The sequence below is a fragment of the Neovison vison genome, chromosome 7 (assembly GCF_020171115.1).
Source record: "Neovison vison isolate M4711 chromosome 7, ASM_NN_V1, whole genome shotgun sequence".
Lineage (NCBI taxonomy): Eukaryota > Metazoa > Chordata > Mammalia > Carnivora > Mustelidae > Neogale > Neogale vison.
The window spans coordinates 42,697,109-42,724,993 of NC_058097.1; the positions used below are offsets into that span (position 1 = coordinate 42,697,109).

The following is a 27,885-nucleotide window of genomic DNA, read 5'->3' on the forward strand; positions in this document are numbered from 1 at the left end:
CCACGGAAGGGGCAAGATGGTAAGGAAAGCCACACAGAGGAGGCCGGACTGTTAGAACGACTTCCCGCAGGCTAAATCATTCCGTTCCCATTCCGCAAGGAGGCTAGATTGAAGGAAGGACTTCCTCTCTCGTCCTCTCCCAGCAAGGGTCCAAGGGCAGGCCTACAACTCCCCAAATACTGACCTGACGCAGATAAGCCATAGAAACATTTTTATTGAAGGGGATAGGGGTCATGCTGAGTTCGGGGACATGCAGTGAAGGGGCAGTCGTGAGCTGTCCTTGGTGGTCAGGGCCCCAGGTCCACCCTAGACCCCCTGGGCCTTTAGGTTCTCCCTCAGGCTGTTGGTCTGACCCGGGTGCTTGAGGTCCTTTGGGGCCAGTGACTCAGATTCGGTGTTTTGGACCTGTGACCAGAACGTAGATTGAAATAGGGGTTCCAGGATTTGCGATCCCCTCAAGACCTTGGGGCCCTTCATATACTAGAGATGGAGGCTTTAGGATTTGGGGTTCCCTGGGGGTGGGGCTCTTTACATTTGGGTGTCTTGAGATCCATCGACTCAGGGCATTGAAGTGCTCCGGTTTCCAGGGATGAGAATTCCTGTTTGGGGTCTCCTGGTGCCTATGAGCAGGGCTTGAGGTGCTCTGGGAGCCCGGGATGCATATCCTAACTGCAGTCTCCTCCATCCCAGGCACAAGGACCTCCATGGTTGGGGTTTCCTGGGGGCTTGGGATTAAATTTTAAAATTTGGGATTCCCTGGGGATTTGGGATTCCATGATTTGGGAGTTAGGGCCTTGAGGTCCTTTAGGAGCTATAGGACTTGGGGGCACAGGGGAATTTGGGACATGTACTCTGGGGTCTGGGATCCCCAGAGTCCCAGAATGGGGCCTCCAAATTTTGGGGTCCCCCAAAGGGGGAAGTCATTACTTAAAAAATAGAGAATTTTCTGGGAGCCTGGCCAGCACAGGGGCTGTGGGCCGTGTGGGGTGGGCTTCATACAAGGCACTGGGGGCTTCTTCAGGGCGCAGAGGGTAGGAAGACTTAGGGGTCCTGTAATTAGCACTTCCAGGACTGTTTTGGTGTCTGTAAATTGGGGGTGAGAGTGGGCTGTTTAATGTGGGTCTCTTCTTGAGGGGTAAGAGCGGGGATTTGTTAATGTAGGGTGTCTGATTGCAGTGTAAGTTTTTGGGGTGACCTTGGTGGTCACAACATCTTGAGGGGACTGATGTTAAATGTAGTTGTTACTCTGTTGCTCTGGAGATATGACCTGTGTTTATTTCAAGGGGACTTGATGGAGAGGGGTGTCTTTGTTAATGGGGGAGGATTCTGATCCAGTGATGAATGACTCTGGAGCCATTATGTAGAAGTCACCATCCTTTGAGGTGATGTGGAAACATGTTATTGGGGGGTCTGCTCTGAGGGGTTGGGGACAGGGACTAGCCTGAAGGTGCTACACTCAGGGAATCTCTTTCTGGGTACCATGGGGTCTGTATTTGGGGGTTATGAGGGAATCTGTTAATAATGGGGCCTCAGTGATCGAGGGCTGGCTAATGGGGTCTCTATTCTGGATGTGTTACTGGGAATCTCTATCTCAGGGTGACTCGGGGGCTCCTTGTGTCAGGAGATGCTAGAGGGGACTCTTTGACTCTCTGTCAGGTATCCAGTCCTCTATGACTGCATCTCCGCCCTCAGCATCCAGGGAAACCAGCAGCAGAAGAGCAACCTGGAATGGAGAATCATGTCCATCCGTCATACCTTGATGCAGAATACAGAAACATCTGGATTCATCACCTCCCTCCTCTCCCAACCCCTACTCTTCCCCAAGTGACTAGGGTTTGGCCTTTCTGGATTCTGCCTCTACCTGTCTGGCAATGCCTTCTCAGGCTCTTGTGAAGTGGAAGGTGTTCTGCCTCCTCTACCCGCCCTTTAAGAGTGGAAGCCACCAGAATTCAGTGTGAGATCTCACCCCCTAAAAAACATTTCTAGTCAAAAGTTTTGCTAACCTCTATTTCCAGCCCCAACCAGAAGCCCAGATGCTTGTGTCCAATGGCCATTTGTACAACCTCTCCCTGAACATCCCCCTGGAGGTGGGCCAAGGGTAGGCTACCCACCTGGAGATGGAGTTCTCTGATGCGATGTCCTTTGGGGTCCGGACTGTGGTGAAAGTGCGCTTGGGTTGTGTCACTGAAGGGAAGGGCAAGGTCTCAGGTAAGGGAATGATAGACCCTCAATACCCAACCAGACTCCTTGTCATTGATACTTATCCATGTCCCCAATACCCACCTGAACCCCACATTCCAGTACCTATCCGGATCTCTTGTTAGTAACATTCCTTGTATCCCCCATACCTACACATGCCCCAGTGCCTGCCCAGAGCCTTGTTGTTAACATTCCCAATACCCTACCCCATAGCCCCTATCCTCTTTGGGATCCTGTCTCATCATTTTCCTGGGCCCTGTATCCCTTGTTAAGTCCTGCAAATCTGTCACCAGCATATACCTGAGAACCCAAGACCCTTCCTCCCATCCCCAAACCCTCATCCCTCCTCTACCTCCTATATCCCAAACCCAACTCACTTGTCACTTGATGCACTTTTTTGGCTCCAATACTGTCCCCAGGGGGGTCAGTGGATCCACCAATCCTGGGAAGACATAAGAAGAGTGGGAGGAGTCAGAATCACAAGAAGCCAGGAAAGAAGCTGAACCCACAGGGTTCAGGAAGAGCTCAGGTATGGAGGGGAGTATCCACACTGCCCTGCTGGTCTGAGAGGAAGAGATGCCTGAGAAGCCTAGGGAATCAGGGTTCTGGGAGGTGCCCTGGGTTGGGGTTGGCGTTGGGCTCACCTCTGAATTCGGGATGCTGGCGCAAAGACTCCATGCCGTGGGGGACAGGTGAAGTACCGGACACCGAAGACAGAACCATCATGCTTGCCAGTGGGCTGGTCTAGCTCAATGCCGTACCAGTAACCTGCAGCAGTGGGGTGTCAGGATGCCTCAAGGTCTTACCTGCCCAACCCCCCACCCCAGATCACTGTCCTCACCGGGGGCAAAGTCTGTCTTCCCATAGAAGCGCACGGTCCCTTGCTTCTGGCCCGCGACAAGGACTTGGTCTCCAACCTCAGCCTTGGCTCCTTCCCGCTGTTGCAGGCTGCCCAGAGACGGGGATGACGGGGGCTTCTTCTTGCCTGGGGTAAAGGGTACAGTGGGAAGGAGTGGGGCCCCCAGATGCCTGCCCTGGGGACCCTATGCCACCCAGAAAGACCCAAGGTAGAAACTCTGTCCTGGCTCTAGTCAGGAACTCTAGAGCCTTCCCCAGAAAAAGGAGGGTTTGGGACTTGAAAGGAAACAATCTCAACTGCCAGAAAATTGGGCTGGGGGTGGGGGTATGGGGGTTAGGCCTGAAGGGAAACTTGAGTCAAGAACCTGGAGAACCCCAAAATCCTTTCTCAAAACTGAGATTATCTGGACCCAAAGGAAAAACTGAGTCACAGAATTCAGAAGCCCAGAAGTTATCCTTTTAAAATGAAGGGAGGAGTTGGGTATGAAGATAAATAGTCATTAAAGCCGGGAACCCCATAGATTCTTCCCTAAAACTGGGGAGAAAACCCTTGCCCTGAAGAGAAACTAAGTAACAGAAGGCAGAAAACCCACAGATCTTTTGGAACTGGGTGGGGGCCCAGTACTATGTCAAAGGAGAAACAGAGTCATAAAAGTGAATTCCTCTAACACAGGAGTTTGGGCCTGAGGAGAAACTGAGTCACCGAAGCCAGGCTACCCACAGAATATCCTCAAATTGGCTCTCCTCACCCAGAAGGCTCCCCCTCTGACCTTTGTGTTCCCTGCGGCCTTTGCCAGTGACACGGGAAAAGTCCATCCGAGGAGTCCGAGGTGTGGAGGTGACCGATGAAGGGGGTGCGTCCACTACCTTGGAGATCTTGGACACAGAGGCAAAGAGACCTGCGGGGGACAGAGCCTGTGTTGGGAGTGGTCCAAGCCTCTGCCCTCTGCCCGGCCATCATCGCCCCACCCCCATCACCAGTCAGCAGCATCAGAACTACTGAGTGGACCCCACTGCCACCCCTTTTGAGCCCCAGGTGGGACTGACCCTGCTTCGGAGGGCAGATGAAGTAACGGACACCCCCAACACTGCCATCATTCTTGCCCTCGGGTTCATCCAGCTCCACGCCCACCCACTGGCCACTGGCGAACTCCGTGGTCCCGCAGAACCGAAGTGTGCCCGTCTGAGGAAACAAGGGAGGATAAGGTTTTGTGGGCGATGGTCCTTGAGAGGCCATGATAGATCACGGGCACACAGGCAGCATGGAGAGTAGATGAGGGAACCCTGAGCTCCAATCTGGACACCCCCATTTCCTGGCTGTATGACTGAACAGCACTGAGCCTCTGTGTCCTCATCTATGATATGGGAACAGAAATCACACCCACCTTATAGCATGGTTATAGAACTGCCCTGTTCAGTGCAGTAAACAGCCATAAGCCACAGATAACAATTTAAATGAACTGAAGTTAAATTTAAATTTAATTGCCCTGGTTACACTCACCACATTTCAAGTGTTCAGTTGCCACATGTGGCTTACGGCTATTTTACTGGGCAATACAGACACAGAATATTTCCATCCTCACAGGTGGAAAGGTCGATTAGACAGAGCTGGCACAGCCTCAGAACAGGGCCTGGTGCTGAGTGAGGGATCAGTGAGTGTTGACTATTTTCCTGCAACTTTGGTCAAATGACCTCCGAGGCCTCAGTTTCCCCTGTAAAATGGAGATAGCAAAGCACTTCATAGGCTGGCTGGCTAGTTGAAACACTTGCAATATATGCAAATTCATTCAGTTGCCGTGAGCCTTCTGTGGGTATGGCTATATCACTGTATGAGGCTGCTTCATTCTCTAAGCCCCAGTTCCTTGTCTATAAAATGGGTGAATTGATAGTGCCTACTCTGGAGAATTAGTGTGGGGATCAGAAGACTGCCTGGCATACAGAGAACGCTTGGGATGCACCAAACCCTATTCTAAGGGCTTTCTGGATTTTAATTAATTAAAGTCTCATACAACCACCTGAGGTGGGTACTCTTATTAGCTCCATTTTAGAGATGAAGAAACCGATACCTGGAGCTGGAAAGTAGGTGGCCCCAAGCCCCACAGTTGGAAAGCAACAAAACTGAGATCTGCCTGAGTGCATAACCACTGTGCTATGCTGTTTCTCTAAGAGGCAGACTATTATCATTGTTCTTATCTTCAAACAAAAAGCTTCACCTCTCTGAGCCTCTTACAGTCTTCTGGGTTGTAAAATGGGGAGAGTCAAACTATTTTGCTTTCAGAATTGTCACGTGGATTTGATTAGCTCAGGTACAGAAGGTGTTACAGATGGGGCGGATGCGTGCAAAACCCTGATAGGGAAACACAATGTGACTTTCAAAATTCCTCACTGTACAAGCAACGAAATTCAAATTCCTTCTAGTGGCCTGCAGGTCTGGTATGATCCAGCCCCTGCTGGCCTTTCCACGTCTCCCTCCAGTCCTGCTACCCCTTCCCTCTTCTTGGCCTCTGGACCTGCTGATTCCTCTCTGCCTCAGGCATCAGCTCCTCGCAGAAGCCTTTGAAGCATCCCAGCTAAAACTGACTGTATATGCCCGCAGCCAGGGGCGATTTACTAAATCCAAACTTTTTTTTAACCTAAAAAAAAATTTTTTTAAAGTAATCTCAACATACAACTCATTGGATTGGTCTCATGACCTTGAGATCAAGAGTCACATGTTCTACTGACTGAGCCAGCCAGGCATCCCTAAATCCAAACATTTAATGGTTTTCAAAACCCTTGATGCTACCAGAAACTGTCTTAAACTATGGGTTTCCTTGATTGGACATTTCTCCTTCATTAGAAAAAAATTTCCATAAGAGTGGGTCTGGGCTCATATAACCCTTAATTCCCAAGGACGGTCTGGGTCCAGCATGGAGACACCAGCAAAAGAAATCAAAGCTGGAGAAATAATGATTCTCTCTGCCCTCTGGGCATTTGTACCTGCTTCCCCCTAAGTGGGACCCCCCCCCCTTTTCCTTTTCTTCTCCTGGCTCATCCCTCTCTACTATCATCAAGGGGGTGCATCCATCCCATCACACCCCTGATTATTCTGACCTGTCCTTTTTTTTCCCTAAGTACTGACCACTCTGGGAGCAGAGGTAGGTCCTGCCTAGGGCCTATAAGGCCCAGGAGAACTCACAGGTGCAGAGCTGTGCTGATCACTCTGCTTCCTCTTGACACCCACGATTGTTCTGGGCTGACACTGTCAGGTGATAGATCTGTCTTCCCTCCCTGCGCTGAGAGCTCAGTCCAGGGTGGGGCAAAAGGAAGCACTCACAGAACAACTGTGGGAATGACTGGGAGGGCGGGTGTCCAAAGAGAGGGACTACACTCTGTTTAAGGACCAGCTCTGAGGCATGAGGGCCGCCCTCTCCCCACCTTTCCCCAGTCTCTGACCTTCTGGCCATCCAGCAGCACGCGGTCTCCCAGGCGCAGACCCAGTGCACTGAGCATGAGATTGCCCGGGACGTTGTCATAGTTGGGTAGCGTGACCTTGGGGAGGGCACAAGAGAGTGGCACAGCCTCCTCCAGCAGTGTTCGCAGCTCCTTGGCCACCAGTGCTGCCTCTGCCTTATCCAGGGACATGTCCATGGGGTCTGGGACCACCTCTGCTGGCACCTGTCCCTTTCGGTTCTGGAGGCCAGTGGGAAGAAAGGAAGTGAGGAGTCAAGGGCACAGGCTGTTACTCCACTGAGCCCATGCTCCCAGAGACCCCTAGTCTAGGTAAAGCCAAGGTAGAGCTAGGTCATACTCTAGGCCAACATGGGAATACGAAGGGGTGAGGTACTGAAGTACAGACCATGTCCCAGGGAAAGTCCACCCCCAACCTCAGGCTGGGGATTTCAAGTAACTGAGAATGGAACTAGGGGTAAAGCCAAAGGAATGAAGGTCACACTTCAGTCTCTGGGGCATGATCTTAGGGAAGCCATGCCCCGGGAAAGCCCAAGCCTGGAATGGGACCATGTGATGGTAAATACCAGCTACCACTTCATTTGTTGAATGTACAAGTGATTTTTCTAAGAAGCTTCCAGAAGTGCAAGGGGTCTTGGCCCCTTCCCCCTCTGCTGGCCGGGCAAGGGTGGGGAAGGAAGAAGGAAGCTACTGGGGGCTAGGCCAGGGGTGCAGTACCCGCAGCGCTGGGTTGGCACCATGCTCCAGCAAACATTTGGCCGCACCCAGGCACAGGTTGGAGGCAGCGATGTGCAGGGCTGAGCCATGGTTGAAGTCACTGCACGTGGAGTTCACCACTGGGTTGTGGGCGAGAGGAGGGTTCCAGGTGAGTGGTCTCGACACCCTGCCCTGTCCTCCAATACCATCTTACAGTCTCCCCATGCCCACCTCTTAAGCCACAGGCCTCACTGCAGCTTCGCATGCAAACCACCCCCCCACGCCCCCCACCCCCCACCCCCCACCCCCGTCCTCTTTAGGCCCCGCCCCCCCAACCAGTTACCCCTCTGCCGTGGCCATGGGTCACGGATGTCTGGGCCCCATCTCCCGCATCTCTTGCCTCCAACCTACCACTATCTCCACAGATCCCAGGTCCCTCGCCCCTCAGCTGCCCCCTCCCCCAAACACATCTGGGGCACCCTCCCTCGGCTTCCAGCCTCCTTCTTAGGCCAAGGTTCCATCTCATTCCAGCCGGGTCCCTCCTGCTCACCTCTTGGCCTTGCGCCCTTCAGCAGCACGCGCACCAAGTCGGGAACATCGAAGTAGGCAGCGTAGTGAAGCGCGTTCATGTTGGTCCAGCGGCTGCGCAGTGTTACATCGGCGCCCAATGCCAGCAGTTGCTGCGAAAGGCGCACAGCCGCAGCGGGGTCCCCTGCGCAACAGCCCAGGTCAACTTGCATACCCTCCTCCAAAGCCTGGGTCCAAGGCACTGGGAAGGCCCTGGTCCTCAGGGACTGTGTTTTAGCATGCTGGGCTGTGGATTCAGGGTGGGGGTCTGAGGGGCAGGATTCCGAGTGGTTCTGAAGGTATCTGGTCTAGAGGCCTACGTGTTGGGGCTCAAGCTTTGGGGGTTTGGACCTTACCAACTCCATGAGCCCCAGCTTTGCACGCATAGTGGAGCAGTGTCATGTCGGTCAGCCCATCACGATCATTCACGTGGCAGCCTCGACGCAGAATCTGGGAGAATCACAGGAACAGGGAGGTTTACCCAAACATGTGAGGGACCCTGTCCTCTCCCTCCCTGGCTTCCCAAGTATCTTACCTCATTGCCAATGACATCGATCTTGTGTTGGACTTGGGGTACCCACTGGCGCACAATGGCGAACAGTTCAGGGATGGTGGTCTGCGGGTCAAAGAGAATCTCCTGGCATGCCGGGTCATTGGGATCGAAGAATGTGAAGGCTAGGGCAGTAAGAGGTTCAAAGTCACCCCAGGCAAGCTGACTCTGAAAGACCCTTCCCCCAGTTGTTAACTAATTAACTGCTCTTTTGCCTTCTTGTAACCGCTTGGCTTTTAGGGTGTGACACTGGTCTCCTGTTTGAACAAGATACCTTCTGCTAATAGCCGAGGCATAGGCAGGAGGCAGGGGGCCACATAGTCATGTAGGCAGGAGGCAGGGGGCCACATAGTCACGTAGGCAGGAGGCAGGGGGCCACATAGTCACATAGGCAGGATGCATCTCTGCTGAGTAATAAGGTCCAACTCCCCCTCCTCACTCCCCCTTCCCGCCTTTTTCTTCGCGCATGCGCGGGTCCTCCAAAGCCAATCCGCAAACACCAAGTATGCCTTTTTCAAATGTTCAAATTGTCAGCCAATCAGCTCCGCCCCATCCAAAACTTGTTTGTATCTGTCTATAAAAATCCTGCACCACCCCAGCCTGGTGTGCTCAGCTAGCAGGAGCTGCTGACCACCAGCAGGCGCCTGCGCTACAATAAAGAACCTCTTGCTGCTTGCATCCTGTGGCAGTGTTGAATTCTTGGGTAAGGGGATCCGCGGGTCTTTCAACTCCCTCTTTCCATCCTGAGGCAGGACAGCTCTAGGCTTTTGCCTTTAAGATCTTCTAATGCATGGTCTCAAACCATATTGCGCACGGGCCACAGACATTTTCTGTGTGGCCAGCATGCGGCTTCAAGATCAGAAAATTTCACACAGAACTCTGGACACCCCTGTGTGTCTTGCCAAGTTGGAAAAATCTAGTAATCCTACAGAGCAGCAAACCCCACTCCTTGAAACTGAGATTGTGGAAGGAGTGCGGTACCTTGAGTCTGCATGTGTCCCCCCAGGGTTGGGGGGTGGTTAGGGGATTGGGTGGGGTTGCTACTGCTCTAGCACACTGCTGCCCTGGAGGAGAATGGGCACAGTTTGGCTAAATCTCAAGTTAAAACAAAATTTAAAAATCCCAGAAAACCAGGTTTTTAAGAAAAATCTCAATTTTTCAAATACTGTGCAGTACACATAAAAATGTACCCATGGGCAGGAGGTAGCTGCGGCCAGCCAGGGTGGGGGGCTAGAGGAACTTGCATCTCCCCCCAGGCTCTGATGGCCAATCGTTGATGGCTAATGTTGATAATGCTCCTTGTAGCATTATCAACACTTAGCACAGGGCCTGGAGCACGGCAGGAGCCCTCCCTGTACTGAATGAATGAGGAAATGAACACCCAGATGTCACACAGCCCAGGAAAGCGCCACAGACACAGCATCTCCAGGAATCAGCCTGTGTGGGTTCCTTTTAAAATTCCAGTCACGTCACAGCCCTCCTTGGCTCAGAACCTGGCCCAGGCTCCCCCCGACACTCGAATTACTGACCACCGTCCTCCCCGCAGCCCACAAGTCCTGCATAAACTGGCCTCTTCTGTTTTTTGCCCTCTCTCCCTCACTCATCCTACCCAGCCACACTGGCTCCTTCTGTCCTCCCAACACGCCTGGCACATTCCTGTCTCAGTGGCTTGGCACTTGCTGTTTTGCTTGCCTGAGACAGTGTCTCCACACCCCCACCCCCACCCCGAAGCCTTCTCAGGGCTTGGCAGGCTTTACCCAAACGTCACTTCTTCAGGGAGGCCTCCCCAGAACACCCCGTGGAAATCAGCACCTGTGCCCTTCTCCATCCTGGGCCCTTTTTTTCCTTCTTTAATCACAGCCTATCCCACTACTTAACAGTAACTTGTTTACTCCTTCTTCCTTCCCCTCCTTCTTTTCCTTTGTTTTTCTTCTTCCCTCATTTTTCCTCTTTTCCTCTCTCACGTGTCTCCCTCACTAGGATGTAAGCCCTACGTTTCAGTGCTGTCTGTTCGATCCCTTCTCCCTAAGGCCCAGAACCGCAGCTGGCATGCAGTGGGTGCTCAAGCAATGTCCTGCTAAGTTAACTGCACACAATTTCATTCACAAATACACAAGTTCTTCACCAAATCCACCTTGGCCCCCACCCTCTCTCCTAGACCCCATTTCCAGATGCCTTCATGTTCTATGACCAAAACCGTCCTTGTTCTACGAGCAAGAGTCTGAGGGAGGCGGGGTGGGGCACAGGGAGCAGCCTACACCCTCTGACCTACCACCAGGCCACGGGCCCCAGCCATGTCTAGCTACATTTCCAAATGAGGTTTTCCATTTTCCTGGCGTGGATTCCTTGCACCGGACACCCAGATAATGTTCTCATTTTTCTATCAGACTGAGCTCAACTTGGAGCCTCTCTGACCTGCTTCTAGCAGGTGACACGGTCACAGATGCCATCCCTAGTGACCCCTACTCTTTGAACCTGGTGTCTAGTTTCTGAACTTAAAGCTGCTGGGAATTCCCAGCCTGCATCTTCTAAAAGCCCCCTCTACCTTCTGTATCCAGTAGCCAGAAGGAACTTTTAAAAATATAAATCAGATCCACCACTCCTGCTGCTTTTAAATATCTCTCCACCAAGTGCCCTCCCTTAATTACACTCATTCAAAGTCCTCACAGTAGCCCCTAAGGCCCTCCCAGATGTAATCATTACCAAACGCTCACCTTGACTCCCATCATTCCCTAACTACAGTTTCAGGACCGTCTTCTGTTCCTGCCCAGGGATTTTGCACTAGCTCCTCGCAACCGGAAACTATTTTTCTCCAGCTCTCCTATGGCTGATTCCTCCTCATGCTCTGGGCTTTAGTCTAAATCCCACCTCAATCAGAAAGACCCACTCTGACCACTCCGTCTCAAAGTGTTGCCCCCAGGCCCCCCTATTATATGTCCCTCCTTTATTTCTTCCATAGCATTCACTCCATCTGACTTGCCTGATTTAACTACTGCTTGTTCCCTCCTGAGAACAGGGATCATGCCTGGATCGCTCACCATGAAATCTCTATCACCAGAATAAAGCTTGTCACAGACTAGTAGCAATGGCTAAATATGCTTGGTGAATGATTAGACACCTTCAGCTTCTCCAAAAGAGGCCACCCCCTCTGCTCCACAACTTCCAAACTCAGAGCCTTTACTCCTGTAGTAATCTCTCTGGGTACTCCCTTCCCCTGGCGCTTTCTCTTGTTAAACCCCACTCGTCCTTGGGTCTTCCTCAAATGCTACCTCCTCATGGAAACCATGTCTTAAAAAGCTCCTGCAGCATCCAGTTCTTGGCAAAAACAATCCTCATCATGTCTTGTAATTATACATTTATATTATATTACATTGTTATCAGTGTAGGTTGTCACTGAGGCCTGTAAGTTCTCTCAGGGCGAAGACTGGGTCTGTGTGGCTCCATGCTTTGCCCCAAGCTCCTAGCATAGAGCCAGGTCCATGACAGGCTTTCAGTAAATGTTTGTTGAATGACTAAATGATTGAATGATGTGTCATGAATCAAAGATTAGGATTATTCCAATTCCATTCTCCAATGGGTGAATGAATTAATTAATGAAGGGGGGAGTCCAAGGGCCAAGACTCCCCTGGACCACCTTCAAATCCCCCAGAATTACCAGCAGAGCTCAGCCCAACCTCCCTGGCCACCCATGGCTCCAGACCAAATTGCAGGGTGGGGAAGGTGGTTACCGTAGTCCTTGGGGAGGGGGGCAGGTGCCGAGGGGTGCACAACAGGCTTCTGCCGGCGCTCCTGGGTGGGGCTGGGGGCCTCGGGGACCAGCTCATCCTCCTCCTCTTCTTCTTCCTCCCCCCGGAGTGGAGGGGCCATCGGAGCGGGATCTGTCTTAGTCATGGTCTTCAGTGGCCCTCCGGGGGGCGGATGTAGAGTTGGGGGCGGCTTTCAGGCAAATCCTGGAGACAGAGGTCAGTTATAGAGAGCGCCCCACAGGGTCCAGCGTGTGAGCCCCCAGAAGCTCCCAGAAGCTCCAAGGCCCTCAGTGGCTCCCACGCCCCCAGCTCTGGATTTTGGGCAATCATAGCGACTACCATTACCCCTCTGAGGACCCTGGTATACCGGCCCAGCGCCTAGCACTTCCCCCAGGTCCAGCCCCCCATTCTTCTCCTCCCACGTCAGGCCCCTCGGTCTAGGCCGCCCCCTCCCCTGGTTTGTTTATCTCGGGATGCAGGATGCTTCGCCCCTCCCCTTCTCCGCGGGCCTCCCCTATACCCATCTTACCTCGGGCGGATGGGGCTGGAGACCAAAGCTGAGACTGGGGAGACTGGAGTAATGGGGTGTCAGTGTCGGGGGAAGTGATGGGGGAGGAGAGGGAGACAGAAGGGGACGAGGCCCAGACGCCGACAGGGTATGGGGGTGGAGGGAGGGGCGCTGATGGCGCATGCGCAATGTTACCCCCCCGCCAGGCGCGGGGGCGGAGATACTGGGAGGCTCCTCGCTTTGATGAAAAGACTTAAGGCAGCGTTGAGAAAGGGATAGGCGGAGGATGGAGAAAGAAGAGACGGCCACGAAAAAAGATGTGAGACATCAAAACAGAGAGAGATGAAGCAGAGACAAGGGCAAAAGGAGAGGGATGGGAAAGCGAGTACAGTTATTTTTTGGGCTTATGCCTGGGATATAGCCTTCCCGCAGGCCCGCAAACCAGGCCAGTTAGGGCAGGGGTCTTAGTGTGGTGGTGATTATGAGTATTTTCTCTCTCTCTGAGGTCTCAGACCTAACTCCTTCTCTATGCTTGCCGCATATAAAGGATGTCTCAGAGGGATGATTTTGTAGACTCCTTTCATCCTCTTTGGTCATCAGTCATGTCGTTTTCATCACAGAGTGCTCAAGACTACTTACCAGGCTCTGAGAGGCTAAACCACTTGCCCAAGGGCACACAGCAACAGCAAATAGGTGATGGAGCTGACTTGAAACCAGACAGCCTGGCTGGAGAGTCTGGGCTTTTTTTTTTTTTTTTTTTTAAGAGTCTGGGCTTTTAATCACCATGCTATACCGCTATAGCAGTGTGTAGGGTACAAAGCTGCCAATGAACCCCTCCAGCCCTCTCCAAACCTGTATATCCCCCAAGAAGACCTGGAGCCAGACCAGGGTCCAGGCCTTACTGGTTTCATCAACCCGGTTTGGCTGTCACGCCTGCATGGCTGTGGGCTGCAATGCCCACAACCCCAGCCCGGAGATGACTGGGTGCCTTTGCCTTCCACCCTTCATCCTTCTAATGGTCAGGGCCGGCAATTCCGTTTCCAAAATATTCCCAGAATTTAACCCCTCACCTCCTTTCCCCCCACCCATGCCCTCATCCTGGTCCTTCCTTCATCCTTTCACACCTAGACTATGGCAGCAGCCTCTTCCCTGTTTTCCCTCCTCCTCCCTTACCCCACAACTTGCTCCCTATAATGCAGCCACGGGGCATAACACATCCCACATCAGGGCCCTCCTTGACTCAGAGACATCTGCTTGCTGCACCTCATTCTAGATAAAAAAAACCCCAATGTTCTCAACCACAGTCCACAAGGCCCTGGGTGAACTTTCCCCCATCGTCTCTCCAGCCTCTCCTCTCACTCTGCCCTGGATCCACTGCAATACACTGGCTTCCTTGCTCCTCCTCAGTGCAGGACCTTTGCACTGTCTCTTCCTTCTGCCCAGAACGGTCCTCCCCCAGATACTCAGTTCCCCCTCTCCCCTTGTTTAGGATTTTACTTACTGGTGCCTTTTCAGGGAGACCTTCTCTGCTTTATCTAAAATGGCATCCCTACACACACACACACACACACACACACACACCTTTCCCTGATTGTTTTTATTTTTAAAGATTATTTATTTACTTGACAGAAAGAGACAGAACACAAGCAGGGGGAGTGGGAGAGGAAGAAGCAAGCTTCCTGCTAAGCAGGGAGCCTGATGTGGGACTTGATCCCAGGACCCTGGGATCATGACCTGAGCCAAACGCAGACACTTTATGACTGAGCCACCCAGGGGCCCCACCCTGCTTCAGTTTTTGCCATAGCAACACTGCCTTCCTCCAGCTGACACCCTGGATGTTGGGCATTTCCAGGGGCTGTTCTCCAGCCCGTATGCCTTCCATGCCAGGCGCTCTCATCCAAGTGTCTGTTCAAACACTGTGTCCTTAGAGAGCCCTCTTCATCCATCCATCTGCCACCCCCACCCCATTACATTTGGTCTTTACAGCACTTATCATTATCTGAAATTACCTTGTTTATTAGTTTACTAGTTTGTCTTCCACTCAAGCAGAACAGGAGCACCATGCGGGCAGGATTTTATTGGCTGTGTTCACTGCTGTATACCCAGCGCAGCACCATACATGGCAAAGGGTATGAGGGGTTCTTCAGAACTCGATAAAATTCTCCCCAAATAAACAATACTTGTTCTGCTCTGGACTGTTTTACTGGCTGCAAAGCTTCAAATTGGGGGCAGCAGGAACCTGGCACCAAGAAAAATAAGAATTGATGGGCCTTGGGCCCAAGTAAGCCCCAAGGTTCAAGGGGTCCATAGAAGGAGGTGCTTGGAGCCAGGCTCTTGAGGGAGGTGCTACAATGGCCCAGTCGTGGGTGGTGGGGCTAGACAGGCCCATGTCTGTGGAGTCTCTCTTTCTGTTCTCTGTCATCTGTCCCACAACATGATCTGTCCTGGAGCTCTGGCTTGGCATCCAGTGTGGGAGATGCAGGACTCTGGGCAATGACCACAGCTTTGTCGGCCACTCCACAGAGGATGGGATTCCTTGGGTCCAGCAAGCTGGGCAATCCCAGACAAAGAAGTAATAGAGATGAAGAACACAGGGCAGAGAGGGGAGGGAAGGAGAGAAGGAAGAGAGAAGGGGAGAAGTGATGAGGAACAGGGAGGCCAAGGTGGGAGGGGGATGTCAAGGAACAGAGAGAGATGTGGGCAGAGACACTTGTGGGGATGTGAAGAGATGTCAGGCCAGAGAGACATTCGTTGGGGAAATAAAGAAGTATGGGTAGGGGCATCCAGGTGGCTCAGTCATTAAGCGGCTGCCCTCGTCTCAGGTCATGATCTCAGGGTCTTGAGATAGAGCCCTGCACCGACCGGGGTCCCTGCTCAGCAGAAAGCCTGCTTCTCCCTCTCCCTCTGCTCCTCCCCTGCTTATTCGCACGCACTCTGTGTCTCTCTGTCAAATAAATAAATAAATAACTCTTAAAAAAAAAAAAAAAGTATGGGGAAACAGGAAAATGTAGGGGACATGGAGAGAAAGTTATGGAGATAGGCCAGACACAGAGAGGGACAGTGATATGAGGGACACAGAAAGATGGAGGTGAAGAGAGACATGGAGGAAATGGGGAGACAGACAGGAGGGCAGAGAGATGGGGCAGAGAAACATAAAGATGAATGTGGGAAGAGAGGAGGACATGGGAGGAAAACAGGGATTGAATGAGGGCAGCGGAAGCAGAGAGAGAGAGAGACACTGTCAGCCCCGGGGCCCTGGCAGGCTTCATGAAGAGTACCAGGCCTGAGTTGGAGCTCTGTCCCTGCTCTTCTGTGTGTCCCCCTTGTGCCCCAGCATGGTCCGGTTACAGTCTGCCAGGGCAGCCACACTGCAGTTCCAGCTGACTGCTACTGGCTGTCAATATGAACCCAGTGCTGCTACACCTGTTGAGCCTTCAGGAAAGACCAAAAGTTATTTTAAAACACTGGTGTTGAGGCCAGAAAAAGTCATATCCTTGAGGCATGACCAACCCCATGGCTGTCAGGCTGAGACACCTTAGCTACACGCCTACTTGGGGGGGGGCTCCTTTTTTAAAATTTTTACTTATTTATTTTTTTAAAATATTTTATTTATTTGAGAGAGAGACAGACAGACAGACAGACTGAGAGAGAACATGAGAGGGGAGGTCAGAGGGAAAAGCAGACTCCCCATGGAGCTGGGAGCCCGATGTGGGACTCAATCCCAGGACTCCAGGATCCTGATCTGAGCCGAAGACAATCGCTTAACCAACTGAGCTACCCAGGCGCCCCTCATTTATACAGACTCTTTTCTTTTTTAAGATTTTATTTATTTGAGAGAGAGGCAGAGTGAGAGAGAGAGAACATGAGTCGGGTGAGGGGCAAAGGGAGAAGCAGAGTCTCTGCTGAGCAGGGAGCCCAGTGAGGGGCTCAATCCTGGAACTCCAGGATCATGACCTGGGCCGAAGGCAGATGCTTAACCCACTGAGCCACCCAGCTGCTCCGGGGCGGGGGTTCTTTTCTGAAACCCCTTCTCACTTCTCTTGTCCAGCCAGGGCTGAGACCCCTGGAACCTCCAACTTGCTAGGGTTTTTAGCAAGGAAAAAGCCTAGTCAAACTGATTCTTCAAGAGAGGATACCCTCCTCCAATACTCAGTAGTAAAAGCAGGAACATAAAGGCCTTTAGATGGGGCCAGGGCGACTCTGGTAGGAAGGCTACAAACTCAAACTCAAGCTCTGTTAGGGGCCCGGCAGGGAGCTCTCCAATAGGAGGGCACTGGCCTGCTGTGGAGTCAGACCCCTGGCTTGAATCCTGGTTGTGCATCTTCGTGGCTGCCTGACTTCAGGCAAGTTACTGTAGCGTCCTGGTGCCTGTTTTTCCATCTGAAAAATGGGGACCACAGCTGCATGAAGGTCATAGTGAGTTTTCAGTAAGTTATTAACAATGTCTGGCAGAGAGAAAGGGCTCTTTAAATATTATTAAGAAACAGAGCAGCCATTACCCTGCTCTGACCAACAGTTGGTAGGTGTTACCAGATTGACTTTTCTCAAGAAAAGCCAGACACTTGGAAACATTAGTGAAATGTTCTAACTTTAAATACTGGCCTCTGGTTTAAAGGAAAAGACACAGGCTACGGGGGCCGGGTGGCCACACTCACAGGGCTCGGGGGGCCCTCCTGGCACAGCTGCTGCGCCAGCTGTTCTAGGGCCCGCAGCCGCAGCTCGTGCTGCTCCTGGCGCCGCTGCAGGCTCCGCACCCGCTGCCGCAGCGCTCCCAGGACAGCGTCCAGCCTGGCCAGCGGGTGCTGGGCCCGGACTCCAGGCTGCTGCCCTGCAGGAGCAGGAGGCGGTGGCAGGGGGGTCAGGAACACGGTGGTCGTGGCCTCAGGGGCTCCGGATGCTGACCCCAGTACCACAAGGGGCACAGGGCCTGGGGCCGAGACAGAGACAGCAGGACCAGGGGACAGGGGCGTGCCCTCTGGTGGGGAGGGAGGCACAACTGGCTTCTCAGTGCTGCGGGAACTCTGTTGCCTCTGGAAGACAAGGCATGGGATGGGGAGCATCAGGGCCAGACTCCAAGGGGTACTGCCCTTGGGTGAAGCCAGACCCCTAGGAGGAACTTCCCTCAGGGCTGAGGATCAGGCAGCAGGGCAGAGTCAAGAGACTCAGAAGAGGAGGGCTGGGGATCAGACTCCACGGATTAGTTCCAGGTGGGGAAGATGTGCTCAAACTCCAGCAGTGGGACCTCCTTTCACTCACCTTAGCAGGGGGTGACGGGGAGAAAATGGATGGCACTGCATCAGGCCGCAGGTAGCGCACACCCCAGCGCCACTGGAAGCAGGAAGGCGTGAAATGCTCACTGCACAGGTGCTGGTGGCAGCTGGGCTCCCAGTCCTCATGGCCCATGTGCCGCAGCCAGGCCTGCAATCGGGGGCCATCCTTTAGTGGGAACCTGCCAGGGACCGTGGGGTCAGAGGGTCAGCCGTATCAGGTGCAGTCCCAGCCCTCTCCGAGGACATGCATACCCAGAGATCCCTGGGCTCCACACCTCAGTTTCCCTAGGCTGGGAGCTGGCCCTGCCTCCTACCCAGGCTTGCTCTACCACCCACCTGCATCCCCTTCTTCAACTCCACCTTTGCAACACTCAACATCAGCCCACCTCTCCCACCTCTGCTGCCCCTCCCATCCAGCCTCCATCCTCTCCTGGCTGGAGTTTTGCAGTGGCCTCCTTCCTGATCTCCCCATCTGTAACCCAAACTGTTCCTCCACATAAGCCTGAGAGAGCAGTTTCCGAAACCGGACAAATCTAGAATGTGTCTACGTTCATGCTGGCGGGGTGGCGTGAAAGATGAAGAGAGATTTAAGAAACATCCATTTGCAGGCTGTGGACCTCGTCTGCAACAAATCATTCCATAAAAAGACATTTTAACACAGTTAGGGAAAATTGAGCATGAATTGGGTATTCGATAGTGCTAAGAAATTAATTTTGCTAGGTATGATAATTGCATTGGTTTATGCTTCTAAAACAGTCCTCTGTTGGAAAAACATTTTGAAATATTTATAGGTAAATATTTATAGGTAAAAGAACTAACATCTGGGACTTATTTTAAAATCACGCATTAAAGGTTTAAATGGGTGAGGGTAGATGGAAAAGATTAGCAAAATGTTGACAAATGGTAAATCTGAGTGACAGATGCATGAGAATCCGTCTTATAACTCTATAACTCTATAACTATAACTATATTACTATATAACTCTATTTTTTGTGTAAGCTTGAAAACACCTGTTAAAAGGTTTTTAAACAACCCAACAACAAAATGGGCAAAGGACTTGAACAGATAGCTTTCCAAAGAAAATATACAGATGGCCAGCAAGCATATGAAAAGATGCTCAATATTACTAATCATTAGGGAAATACAAATCAAAACCATCAGATAGCGTCTCATAACCACTAGAATGGCTATCATAAAATGCAAAACAGGGGTGCCTGGGTGGCTCAGTCAGTTAAGCATCTTCAGCTCAGATTATGATCTCCAGGTCCTGGGCTTAAGCCTGGCATCAGGCTCCATACTCAGTGGGAAGTCTGCTTGTCCCTCTAACTCTCTCATGCTTACATCCTTGTACACGTGTGCACTCACTCGCTCTCTCAAATAAATAAATACATAAATAAAATCTTTTAAAAAATAAAAATTGAGGGGCTCCTGGGTGGCATAGTCGATTAAGTGTCTGACTCTAGGTCTCTGCTCAGGTCATTGATATCAGGGTCTTAAGGTCAAGCCCATGTTGGGCTCTGAGCTCAACGAGAAGTCTGCTGAAAGCTTCTCTCTCCCTCTCCCTCTGTCCCTCCCTGCACCCGTGCATGTGTGCGCATGCTTGCTCTAAAATAAATAAATAAATAAATCTTTAAAAAGTTTAAAAAATGGAAATTAAAACAAAACAAGTGTTGGTGAGAATGTGCAGAAACTGGAACCCTGTGCGCTGCCGGTGGGAAATATAACATGGAGCAGCCGTTGCAGAAAATAGTAAGGCACCTTCTCAAGAACATCAAAAATAGAATTACCGTGTCAGGGGCGCCTGGGTGGCTCAGTGGGTTAAAGCCTCTGCCTTCAGCTCAGGTCAAGATCCCAGGGTCCTGGGATCGAGCCCCGAGTCAGGCTCTCTGCTCCACAGGGAGCCTGCTTCCCTCCTTTCCTCTCTCTGCCTGCTTATGATTTCTGTCCAATAAATAAATAAATAAAATCTTAAAAAAAAAAAATTACCGCATGAGCCAGCAATTCTGCTTCTAGGTACAGACCTAAAAAAATCGTTAAGTGGGGTCTCGAAGAGATATTTGCACATTCATGTTCATAACAGCATTATTCACAATAGCCAAAAGCTAGAAGAAACCCAATATCCATCCATGGATGAATGGATAAAGAGAATACGGTATATGCATACAACAGAGTATTACTGAGTCTCCCAAAGGAAATTCTAACACATGCTATAATATGGTGAACCTTGAGGACATAATGGTAAGTGAAATAAGCCAGTCATACACAAAAAATACATGAGGTAGCTAGAGTCGTTCAGTTCACTGGTTTCCAGAGGCTGGGGGTAAGGAGGGCAGGAAATTGAGACTTGTTGCTGAATGGGTATGGAATTTCAGTTTTGCAAGATGACAAAGTTCTGAAGACTGGTTGCACAATAACGTGAACATCCTTTTTTTTTTTTTTTTTTTTAATTTACTTGACAGAGAGAGATCACAGGTAGGCAGAGAGAGAGGAGGAAGCAGGCTCCCTGCCAAGCAGAGAGCCCGATGTGAGGCTCGATCCCAAGACCCTGGGAACATGACCCGAGCCGAAGGCAGAGGCCCCAACCCACTGAGCCACCCAGGCGCCCCCCCTCCTTTTTAAAGATTTTATTTATTTGACACAGAGAGACAGTAAGAGAGGAAACACAAGCAAGCGGAGTGTGAGACGGAGAAGCAGGCTTCCTGCTCAGCAGGGAGTCCATGTGGGGTTCGATCCCAGGACCCCAGGATCATGCACTGAGCCAAAGGCAGATACTTAACGACTGAGCCACCCAGGCACCCCAATAATGTGAATATCCTGAATATTACTGAACTGTATATTCAAAAATGGTTAAGATGGTAGATTTTATATGTATTTTACAATTTAAAAAAAATTAAAAATTAAAGTATAAAAAAAATTAACTAAATAAAAGCTTTCCCTGTGAGAAGTAGGTGGGGACTCTGAGACTCAAGACTGTCCACAATGAAGATCTCATTTTCCAGCTTCATCTGCAGCCAGGAGTGGCCACATAACTGAGTCCTGGCCAGTCTGTCCTATGGCAGTTGTGAGAACCTGTGACATATTAAATGTTTATTTTAAGCAGTTAAATTTTGAGACAGTTTTTGTTATATGGCATTAGATAATATAGTTGGTCATCCACATTCCACCTGCACTATACATTCTACATCTGTCACATCATTTACTTAATACTTTTCTTAAAACTGACCAACTTTAAAAATGAAACAAGGGGGGGCGCCTGGTTGGCTCAGTGGGTTAAGCCGCTGCCTTCGGCTCAGGTCATGATCTCAGGGTCCTGGGATCGAGTCCCACATCGGGCTCTCTGCTCAGCGGGAAGCCTGCTTCCTCCTCTCTCTCTCTGCCTGCCTCTCTGCCTACTTGTGATCTCTCTCTCTCTCTGTCAAATAGATAAATAAATAAATAAAGTCTTAAAAAAAAAATGAAACAAGGGACACCTGGGGGTTCAGTAGGTTAAGCCTCCGCCTTCAGCTCGGGTCATGATCTCAGGGTCCTGGGATTGAGCCCAGCATCTCGGGCTCTCTGCTCAGCGGGAAGCCTGCTTCCCTCTCTCCCTCTGCCTGCCTACTTGTGATCTATCAAATAAATAAATAAATAAAATCTTTAAAAAAATGAAACAAAAACACCTCAAAGAGAAACTTTATACCACACCTGAAAATGGAAGAATAAGTATCAATTCCACGAACAGAAGCTGACCAGTAAGACAGCTGGATACGGTCATCTGCCTGAACATCACACAGCCCTAAAACAGAGTGTGGAGGTATTCTATGCACTGACATGCTATTGGCAGCCATAGACATTCCAGGAAAAAACCAAAGTTCCAAACAGAGTATATCCACTTTTAGTAATTGTGGGAGGCTCAGTAACAGCCCTCAAAAGACATGCATGTCCTAATCCCTAGAACCTGTGACTACTAGGTTGCAGGACAAAAATGTGAGTCAGTAAAGGATCCTGAGATGAGGAAGTCATCCTAGATCGTTCCCTGGGCCCTACATGCAATCGCAAGGATCCTTGTAAGGGGGTGGGTGGCGAGCGGATGTTGTAACAGATGAAAGAGGAGAAGGTGATGTGACCAAAAAGGCAGAGGCTGGAGTGACATGGTCACCAGAAATCAGAAGAGGCAAGAAATGGACTCTCCCCTATAGCCGGCATCTCTGGGAGTGCCACCCTGCAAACACCTTGATTCTGCCCAGTAAAACTAACTTCTACTTCTGGTCTCCAGAAGTGTGAGAGGATAATTTCTGCTGTTTTAAGCCATCAAGTTTGTTTCAGTAGCCACAGGAAACGAATACAGTAATAAGGGGGAAATTAGGACATGTATTCATGTTGCTTGTATTTGCATAAGGAAACTGGAAAAGACACATGAGAAAGGAGGTGGGCAGGATAACAGAGATGGGCCTGGGAGCAAGACTTCCCAGCTTAAAGGCCAAGGGACAGGGCAGGTGGGGGTGGGGTACAGCTGGTGAAAGAGGACAAAAGGGCTGACTCAGAATCTGAGCTGTGGCACCCAAAGAGTAGAACCCCAGGGCACCCAGCCAGGAACTCTGGCTGCCGCAGTCCCTTTTGCCTCTGTTTGAGATCCAAATCCTCCCATCAACCCCATTCTGCCTGGACACACACAAGAAATCTCTTGCAGCAGCATTCCCTACCCCCTCCTCTTTGGCAGAGACTGACAAGTGACTATTCCACACCTCCTTTTCTTCTTCCTAACAAAAAACTCCAACTTCAGTTGAGGTCAGCACGTGCTGTGCTAAAAGACTACGTTTCCCAGATTCCTTTGTGTAGGTGGGGCCATGTAACCAAGTTCTGGCCAATGAATGCTTTCGTGTTGTGTGAGAAATCTGGGATGGTACCTTAAATGCGAAGGGGTTCTCAAATGGATCAGGGCAGCTCAAAGGGCAAAGGAGGAGAGTATCATGAAAACCCTCTTCCTCACTTGGTCTTTTTCTTATTCTCCTTTGTTCCTTTGGATGGCAACACTTTCATAATGGGTTCTCTAAAAATCTACTTTGGGGTACCCGGGTGGCTCAGTCAGTTAAGCGTCTGCCTTCAGCTCAGGGCATGATCCCAGAGTCTGGGATTGAGCCCCTTATCAGGCTCCTTGCTCAGTGGGAAGCCTGCTTCTCCCTCTCCCTCTCAAGTGAGGAGCTTGCTGCTCCTCCTGCCTGTGCTCTCTTGCTCTGTCAAATAAATAAATAAATAAAATCTTCTTAAAAAATAAAAATTAGGGGCACCTGGGTGGCTCAGTGGGTTAAAGCTTCTGCCTTCTGCTCAGGTCATGGTCCCAGGGTCCTGGGATTGAGCCCCACATCAGGCTCTCTGCTCAGCGGGACACCTGCTTCTCCCTCTCTCTCTGCCTGCCTCTCTGCCTACTTGTGATCTCTCTCAAATAAATAAATAAAATCTTTAAAAATAAAAATTAAAAAAATCAAAACCTACTTTAAGTGGACAGTGTCCTCCTTTTTTATAGAATAGTGTATAGTCTTGTTGGTCATCTTTCTAGATCATGTAGTGGCATACACTGCTAAAAGTTCTTCTTTTCCAAAAAAAAGTTATTTTCTTCCTTACTAACAGTCAATTCAAAATGTCTTCAGAGTGGTTAAATGCAGCTAAATTACTACATTTCCCCGTCTCCTTTGCAGTTGGGGATGAGTAATGATGAAGAACTCACCACTGGATGGGGTTGCTGGGAAGGCTGGATGAAGGGGCCTAACTCAGTCTACAGTTGGAGGCCCTTTTGTTCTTTGTTCCTTCTCTTTCCTTCTTACCAGGAATGGTAGGCTATAATGGCTGGGCCACCTGGCAGCCATCTTGCATGGAAGCTGCGTGCCAATGATGACAACACAGAAAGATAGGAACCTCAGCCCTAACCATTGTGGACCTGCCACACCAGTGCTGGTCTGTTTTGTTTTTGTTTAATTTGAGAGAAAAGTAAACCCTTGGTAGATTCTAGGATCGTTCAAAGTATTTGCTGCCCTTCCCCACATGAAGATTACATATTTCTACTGCACTGAGCTGAGGCTTGCCACAGACTTACTTTGACCAAGGACTGAAAGTGACATGGGCCACTTCTCAATATAGCATTTATGACGAGCCATTGGGTGACTCTTCCTACTTTCTCTTTCCCTCCTCCTACAAGACCAGCAATATTCCATGTAGGGGAGGGTCCTTTGGCCCGAGTCCCAGGTTAGCATATTATACAATAGGTCCACATATGGTCTGCAAAGGACAGAGTATGAATGAGAAATAAATCTCTGTTGTAGTAAGCAATTTTGTGTCTGTTATTGTGTCTGTATAACTTAACCATGCTGTATTCTATAATATGCTGTACCTCCATAATTTTTTTGAGCTAATACTATTTCAGGACTTTCTTACTGTCACCCAAATGCAATCCCAACTCACAGGTTTCCCATTAGAGAGGGCTCTCATATGTCCCAAAAGGGCTGAAGACAGAACTAAAGAATGGTTCCTCTGGCTGCCTGGCAGGCTCCTGTGTTATTCTCTGGCAGCCACTTCCCTCGACAGGTTTCACCTTGTTCCTTCCTGCTATCTACACCTTCTCCTGAATCTCCTTTGGTAACAGCTCATCAATCTCTTATTGACCATGTGGCTTCTGCAAGACTGATTCAGAGATAAGCCTTAAGGCAGAAATGGGTTAGCCTGTGTAAGGGACAGCCTGGCAGCCATGGGTGGAATTTAAACATAGACATGAACTGATTTTTATAAAGTCATCTGGCTGCTTTGTACAACTGTCATTGTTCTCCTCGTTACTGTATGTGAAGCACTTATAACAGCATACAATAGGTGATCTCTAAGTAAGCTGTTATTGGTGTCCTTCTAAGGGACACAGAAGTCTAAGCAAGGAGGCCAGAAGCAGCTATCACCACCATATCTCATTAACAGAGGATGGTGGCCTGAACAATACTGTGAGAGCAGAGGTAATGAGAAGGGGTCAGGCTGGAAATGTAGGGGTTTTCTGTTATTTCCTAACAGTTTACTTAGGATTTTCCCATTTGCATTTATAACTGTGTTGACACAGCATGAGGGGTTTTGCTGTGATTGTTGCAAGGGATGTGTTTGGAGGGTAAAGTCCAAAGATGGATTGATGGACTGGACAGGGACAACATGCTGAAGAAAGGATCGGGAGTGACTCCCAGGTTGTTATGTCTAGTTCTTTAATGTTCCTTCACCTATCCATGAGCTCTGTCCGGACAGCAACAACATCTGTCAGGGTCCTCTGGGTCCTCTGGGTCCAGCAGGGGCTTCCTTACTGCAGGAGACACTCAGAGTTGCGTAATTAATAAAGAGTGCCAGAGGTGACCTATGTAAAAAAGCAAATCTGGACACACTGATCTGAGTTCAAAGACTCCTCTGCATCACTCCTACTCTGCATCAGGGTCCCTCAAGGGACATGGGCTGCTGGGGTTCCTGGGAGAGGGCATCTGGAAGGCATTAATGAAATTCATCCAACAAATATTTACCAAGCACCCACTATGTGCCAGGCCCTGTTTGAGGGCTGGGGAAATAACAGAGAACAAGACGGAAAAAAATCTCTGCCTTCACGGAGCTGACATTCTAGTGGGGGGGCGCAGAGAGAATAAATGAATACATCAAATATGTGATATGCCAGATAATGATAACCATTAAAAAGAAAAATAAAGTGGGAGAGGGTTATCATTTTACAGAGTGGTGACCATAAAGGTAAGACCTTTCCACGTAGAGGGAAAAGCACGAAGTCCCTGAGGCAACAATGTGCCTGGTATGTTAGGGGTACACGGAGTTGCCAGTGACACTAGAGCACAGGGGTAAGGTGTAGGAGGAAGGAAATGATGTCATACAGATATTGGGGATCCAGCTCCTGTAGGGCTTTGTAGGGCTTTTTGTCTGCTTCAATCTCATCTTTTTGTCTTTTATTGAGTGAGGTGGGACCCAGGGGAGGATCTGTTGGTTTTTTTGTTGTTGTTTTTCTTTTTTTTTAAATTTACTTGACAGAGAGAAAGAGATCACAAGTAAGCAGAGAGGCAGGCAGAGAGAGAGGGGGAAGCAGGCTCCCTGCTGAACAGAGAGCTTGATGTGGGGCTCGACCCCAGGACTCTGAGACCATGACCTGAGACAAAGGCAGCGGCTTAAGCCACTGAGCCACCCAGGCACCCCACCCAGGGGAGGATGTGAATAGAGGGGGACTCTGATTTGACTCAGGGATACACAGGTTCCCTGTGACTGCATTTGGGGATAAGTGTGTGGGAGTGGGTTGACCAATGAGGAGGCTACTAAAATAGTACAGTCAGGTGGTAGTGGTAAGGGCCAGAACCAGAAAGCAGGCAGAGAAGAGGGTCAGAAGTGGTCAATTCTTGATGTATTTTAAAGGGAGAGCCAGCAGGATCTGCTGATGGTCTGGATGAGGAATGGGTTCTGGCACATTTAGACTAAGGCCACAGGGACAAACCTGTAGTCCAACAGAGTCAGGTTTATTTACCATGACAATGAGGGAAACTGCACACCAGAAGTACCAGAAGTCTCACTCAACAAAGGAAAAGACAGGGTTATTATTTGGATTTGAGAGAAAGGTGAATTTTAGATGAAATGTAAATGAAACTGGATAGGCTTAAAGCAAAGGAGAACTGTGTGGATAGATACTAGGTCAGGATTGTGAAGTGAGTCCAGGGTCCTGCCTCCTTGAAAGCAATAAAGTTTAGGTATATGTGGAAAACTGTGTCCAGAAATGCCTTTCCTGAAGCTCTGCACCTGGATAGAAGCAACTGAGGTTGCTTCTCAGTGTCAAAGTGACAACAACTCCAGGCATTGAGATGTTTCATTTTTACTGATATAATCCCAAATGGCGAAGTTTATGGCAGCCTATGATTTTAGGCTAAAAATTTTTTTCCTACTAAATTTTCCTACTAAAAAAGCAGCAGTCACTCAAAGAAGGGGAATTTTTTTCACTTACATCCGCATGTCCCTGAGAAAAATATAGAAATGTTTTTCCTATTCAGCCGGATTTTCCCGTGTTTTTTATTCTAGCCGGGGAATAAGAAATGGGAAGACAGATTTTTTTTTTCTTTTTTTACAGTTCAAGTAATGTTTACTTTCTCGTGTGAGGAAAGAAAGGAGGTAGGGATGACTCTAAGGTTGCCAGCCTGAACAACAGGAAAGATGGAGTAAGCTCTTAACTAAGAAAGGCTGTGGAAGGTGTGGGAGGGAGACAAGATCAGGAGCTCAGTTTCGGATGTTTTGCGTTTGAGATACCTCAAATTCGCGGAGATGACTAGCGGGAAGTTTTAGGCTCCCTCCCAGTCCTACTCCTCACGCTCGCACCTGTAATTAATAGTTTATCCCTGCGCTTTAATACATCTGCACCCTTGTATGTGCTCTGTTTAGTGCTGAGAATACCGACTCTTCACTTTGCTACTAGCCCTGCTTCTAGACACCTGCAAGATGGACCAGCGCCCGGCACAGCCGCAGTTACCCTCGGGCCCCGCCCCGCGCTTGCGCTCACTTGTAGAAGCTCACAGGACGGTTGTCAGCGCCCAGTCGGCCCGCAGTGTTGGAGCAGTTCGGAGCCCGGCAGTACTTGGGCATGGCTACTCGACCCGGTTAAGTTCTGCCCAGGATGCAGTAGTGCTTCGGTCCTCTCCGGGTGCCGCGGAACCCCGCCCCACCCGCTCTCCGCCTGCCTCACGTGACGGCCCCTGGAGCCACGTCACGTGCAGGGGACTAGAGCGCCTGCGCGCTACGCGCCCAGCCCTGTTACCATGGTGACGCTCTCTGGTCACGTGGCAGGTGGGGGCTAGGCGAGGCCTTCGGCGCAAAGCCAGCTCTTAGTCTCCCGGCCCTTACCACCTGTTGAGGGAGAGGTGGAGTCACGGCTTTTTTGAGCCTGCGCCAAGTGGTCCACTTTCAGCTCCACCCCTACGCTTACATCCGGGCTACTGCCCCTGTGTGGGTAGTTGCTTGGGGATAGGGAGTGTAGCAAAAAGCGAACTGGAGGCGTTGGTTTTAGCTACGTGA

At 50.2% G+C, this 27,885-nt stretch overlaps 2 protein-coding genes across 4 annotated transcripts; both read right to left on the minus strand.

Annotated features, from left to right (window-relative positions):
• Positions 1–194: 194 nt before the first annotated feature.
• CLIP3 (CAP-Gly domain containing linker protein 3) lies at positions 195–17,906 on the minus strand. 2 transcript variants are annotated; one of them, XM_044256390.1, is made up of 14 exons: positions 17,831–17,906; positions 12,049–12,270; positions 8,306–8,445; positions 8,127–8,220; positions 7,754–7,915; positions 7,225–7,343; positions 6,493–6,729; positions 4,105–4,240; positions 3,828–3,956; positions 3,041–3,184; positions 2,844–2,967; positions 2,577–2,641; positions 2,112–2,184; positions 195–1,723 (listed from the first exon to the last, which is right to left on the minus strand). In XM_044256390.1, the coding sequence occupies exons 2-14, from the start codon at positions 12,209–12,211 to the stop codon at positions 1,669–1,671; spliced, it is 1,641 nt and encodes a 546-aa protein (XP_044112325.1). In that variant the 5' UTR covers positions 12,212–12,270; positions 17,831–17,906; the 3' UTR covers positions 195–1,668. The 2 variants fall into 2 exon arrangements, with proteins under 2 accessions (XP_044112325.1, XP_044112324.1); XM_044256389.1 differs by lacking the exon at positions 17,831–17,906 and adding an exon at positions 12,596–14,143.
• THAP8 (THAP domain containing 8) lies at positions 16,498–27,553 on the minus strand. Of its 2 annotated transcripts, none has more exons than XM_044256391.1 (3): positions 27,374–27,553; positions 17,831–18,023; positions 16,498–17,604 (listed from the first exon to the last, which is right to left on the minus strand). In XM_044256391.1, exons 1-3 carry the CDS (start codon positions 27,454–27,456, stop codon positions 17,203–17,205), a joined length of 678 nt encoding a protein of 225 aa, XP_044112326.1. In that variant the 5' UTR covers positions 27,457–27,553; the 3' UTR covers positions 16,498–17,202. The 2 variants fall into 2 exon arrangements, with proteins under 2 accessions (XP_044112326.1, XP_044112327.1); XM_044256392.1 differs by having other exon boundaries at positions 17,831–17,992; positions 27,374–27,461.
• Between the last annotated feature and the right edge of the window lie 332 nt (positions 27,554–27,885).